Consider the following 4514-nt stretch of genomic DNA (forward strand, 5'->3'; position numbering starts at 1 on the left):
GCAATCGGTCTGTCACCTAGTGGTGCATCAAGGACATAATTCTTCTGTGCAGCAATGAGGATAAACCTTGGATTACGGAGCTAGTCTGCATCATTGCTACTAACATTTTTCAACATAGTTTTTCTTTAGGAACATATCAAAATAAACGGGGAGCAACATCGCGAGCTATTGATCTACAACATAGTTATGCAAATACTATCAGGACTAAGTTCATGATAAATTAAAGTTCAATTAATCATATTACTTAAGAACTCCCACTTAGATAGACATCCCTCTAGTCATCTAAATGATCACGTGATCCAAATCAACTAACCATGTTCGATCATCATGTGAGATGGAGTAGTTTTCAATGGTGAACATCACTATGTTGATCATATCTATTATATAATTCACGCTCGACCTTTCGGTCTCCAGTGTTCCGAGGCCATATCTGCATATGCTAGGCTCGTCAAGTTTAACCCGAGTATTTTGCATGTGCAAAACTGGCTTGCACCCGTTGTATGCGAACATAGAGCTTATCACACCCGATCATCACGTGGTGTCTCGGCACGACGAACTTTCGCAATGGTGCATACTCAAGGAGAACACTTGTACCTTAAAATTTAGTGAGAGATCATCTTATAATGCTACCGTCAATCTAAGCAAAATAAGATGCATAACAGATATGCAATCAATATAAGTGATATGATATGGCCATCATCATCTTGTGCTTGTGATCTCCATCTCCGAAGCACCGTCATGATCACCATTGTCACTGGCGCGACACATTGATCTCCATAGTAGCATTGTTGTCGTCTCGCCAACTATTGCTTCTACGACTATCGCTACCGCTTAGTGATAAAGTAAAGCAATTACAGGACGATTGCATTGCATACAATAAAGCGGCAACCATATGGCTCCTGCCAGTTGCCGATAACTCGGTTACAAAACATGATCATCTCATACAACAAAATATAGCATCATGTCTTGACCATATCACATCACAACATGCCCTGCAAAAATAAGTTAGACGTCCTCTACTTTGTTGTTGCAAGTTTTACGTGGCTGCTATGGGCTGAGCAAGGACCGTTCTTACCTACGCATCAAAACCACAACGATAGTTTGTCAAGTTAGTGTTGTTTTAACCTTCTCAAGGACCGGGCGTAGCCACACTCGGTTCAACTAAAGTTGGAGAAACTGACACCCGCCAGCCACCTGTGTGCAAAGCATGTCGGTAGAACCAGTTTCGCGTAAACGTACGCGTAATGTCGGTCCGGGCCGCTTCATCCAACACTATCGCCAAACCAAAGTATGACATGCTGGTAAGCAGTATGACTTGTATCGCCCACAACTCACTTGTGTTCTACTCGTGCATATAACATCTACGCATAAACCTGGCTCGGATGCCACTGTTGGGGAACGTAGTAATTTCAAAAAAATTCCTACGCACACGCAAGATCATGGTGATGCATAGCAACGAGAGGGAAGAGTATCGTCCACGTACCCTCGTAGGCCGTAAGCGGAAGTGTTATGAGAACGCGGTTGATGTAGTCGAACGATCCGACCGATCCAAGTACCGAACGCACGACACCTCCGAGTTCAGCACACGTTCAGCTCGATGACGTCCCACGAACTCCGATCCAGCAGAGCTTCACGGGAGATTTCCATCAGCACGACGGCGTGTTGACGGTGATGATGTTGCTACAGACGCAGGGTTTCGCCTAAGCACCGCTACGATATGGTCAAGGTGGATTATGGTGGAGGGGGCACCACACACGGCTAAGGGATCAATGATCAACTTGTGTGTCTTGGGGTGCCCCCTGCCCCCGTATATAAAGGAGGAAGGGAGGAGGAAGCCGGCCCTAGGAGGGGCGCGCCAAGGGAGTAGGATTCCTACTCCTAGTAGGAGTAGGTTTCCTTATTTCCTAGTCCAACTAGGAGAAGGGGAAAGGAGGGGAAGGGGAGAAGGAAGGGAGGGGGGCGCCCCAAACTAGGAAAAGTCTGGATGGATGGCTAGGTCAATAACTGGTCAAAAAGAAAAGAGATCCAGGCGGACGCCTCAAACACCCAGTCTGACCGGCACCCTCTTATATCTAGTCCAAACCTGAGACGGATATATGGGGGCGGCCTGGGTGCGACCGGGCACGTCCGCCATGTCGAAGTCGACCCACGTTGGCCCACTTGACCCCACATATATTCATCCCCATACGCTCTCCAGACCAAACTCTAGCCACTCCATTCTACTCCGCCCCCAAACTCCCGTCCGACGATATTCGACCTTCTCCGGCATGGGGGCAGCGAATCTGACTCCGGCCAGTCCAGATCCGTCGACTGGGGTGTCATCCCGTGTGGGATGGAGGAGGCTATGGCCGTCCGCATTGCCCTCGGTCGCTCCTGGGAGGACTGCGTTCGACTGTTGGGGGATCTGCCTAGCTCGAATTCATTGCGTGGGCGCAACGGGCACTCAGATCCATCAGGGCTGGATCATTGTGGTTCGGTACCCCATCTCTGGTCCGCCGGAGTATGAGTGCTACAGGGACCGGTGTGCCCGCCGTGGGAAAGAGAGGATAAGAGTGCCCGAGGTCCGCCTCGCTGTCGACATGGTGGCAGATGAGGCGGCAGCGTACGCTGTTGTAGAGGAGGAAGGCATCCGTGCCCGCATCATGAAGAAGCAGCAACAAAGGAACACACGCGTCCTCACACGAGAGCAAAATCGGGCATTCCATGCCATGGACGGACTGCCCTCCAAAGAAGAGGAGGGCGGTGGCGGGTCGGACAACTCTAGCGACGAACAGCTCCAGCTGGATCCATTTTGCGTTTTCGAGTGCTACTTCTGCAAGAAGGACGGCAAGGGCGTCGAAAGGGACAAGGGCAGCCGTGGATGATTTTCTCCATAGCTAGTATGTATATAGAACATATCAAATTTTGTTAGTCTGATGACATGTCTTGATGTAGTAGCCGAACGATTAGTGTTGCATGTTTTTATATATATTTGAGGTTTGCTATAATTGAGATGTGTGGGATGAAAATTTGAAGTGTAGCCGATCAGCGTTTTAGGGCAGGATTTGCCATACTCCGGTTGTAAATGCTCAAACCCTAGTTGTCTGCAACAAAGTGTACTACACAAACGAACAAGCAAGACGGTTCTAGAGAGTACAGACATCTCAAACGAACAGACCCACAGGCCACACATAACCAATGGCCGGTGTTTTCCACGCCACCACCGCCCGCCCCCGCCTGCCTCTCGCGCTCACCCGCCTCTCCCCCACCACCCGAAAGCTCCACGTCACCCGCCCGGCCGCCTCCACGATGGACCAGGCGTCGGCGAGCGCTCCGGACGCCAAGAAGACGACCACCGTGTTCGTGGCCGGTTCGACGGGGAAAACCGGCAAGCGCGTCGTGGCGAAGCTGCTGGAGAGGGGCTTCGGCGTCGTCGCCGGCACGACGAACGTGGGCAGGGCCCGCGGCAGCCTGCCCCAGGACCCCAACCTCCAGCTCGTTAGTTCATCTTTACTTGAGTACAGTCGCATTCCTACTCCTCTGCTGCCGGTTGTTGTGCCGTGAGACGCGTGTCGGCTGGTCGAATTGCAGGTGAGGGCCGACGTGACGGAGGGCGCCGACAAGCTGGTCGAGGCCGTGCGCGGCGTCGACGCCGTCGTCTGCGCGACGGGCTTCCGGCGGTCGTTTGACCCCTTCGCTCCCTGGAAGGTTTGTCTGCAACCGAAGCAGGAGCTCACTTTCTTGCCTGGATGGTTCTGAACTTCTGACCGGCATGCTCGTGCCCATGTAAAGAGTTCAGTTTTGCTATTGCAATTTGCAAGTGATAGCTAGCTGAAAATCATGCTACTGCAGGTGGACAACTTGGGGACGGTGAATCTCGTGGAAGCGTGCCGAAAGGCTGGAGTTACAAGATTCGTGCTCGTGAGCTCCATTTTAGTGAACGGGGCCGCGATGGGCCAGCTTCTGAATCCAGCCTACATCGTGCTCAACCTGTTCGGCTTGGTGCTCGTTGCGAAGCTGCAGGCGGAGAAATACATCAGGGGATCAGGGATAAATTACACCATTGTGAGACCTGGAGGGCTCACAGAACAGCCGCCCACCGGGAACATTGTCATGGAGCCAGAGGTAAGCAATAGCACGCACACTTCTTCACCATGGAACCTTGTTTATTCGAGAGATTGTTGCTCATACAGCCAACATAAGATGTTCATCTGTGAACTATTTGCAGGACACTCTCTACGAGGGCTCCATATCGAGAGACCAGGTTGCAGAAGTGGCTGTGGAAGCGTTGTTATGCCCGGAGGAATCTTCCTACAAGGTCGTCGAGATTGTCACCCGAGCTGATGCTCCAAGCCGCCCCCTCAAGGACATGTTTGCTTCTATTAAACAGAAATGAGTTCTTGAGCCTGATTAGATAGGGACTAGTAGTAATGTGCCTAATACGGCGTCAGTGAACTGTTGTTGTTCTAACTTGTAAGTCGTGGTTCATCTATGGAATTCAGAAGCATAAAACCTACCATGTTTCATCTGTGGAA

At 51.1% G+C, this 4514-nt stretch overlaps 1 protein-coding gene across 1 annotated transcript; it reads left to right on the forward strand.

The window, feature by feature from the left end:
- The first annotated feature begins 3140 nt into the window (after positions 1-3140).
- On the forward strand, positions 3141-4514 carry LOC119331354 (uncharacterized protein At2g34460, chloroplastic-like). Its single transcript, XM_037604520.1, has 4 exons — positions 3141-3477; positions 3571-3687; positions 3832-4104; positions 4208-4514. Exons 1-4 carry the CDS (start codon positions 3178-3180, stop codon positions 4373-4375), a joined length of 858 nt encoding a protein of 285 aa, XP_037460417.1. The 5' UTR covers positions 3141-3177; the 3' UTR covers positions 4376-4514.

The sequence above is a fragment of the Triticum dicoccoides genome, chromosome 7A, assembly GCF_002162155.2.
Source record: "Triticum dicoccoides isolate Atlit2015 ecotype Zavitan chromosome 7A, WEW_v2.0, whole genome shotgun sequence".
Classification (NCBI taxonomy): Eukaryota; Viridiplantae; Streptophyta; class Magnoliopsida; order Poales; family Poaceae; genus Triticum; species Triticum dicoccoides.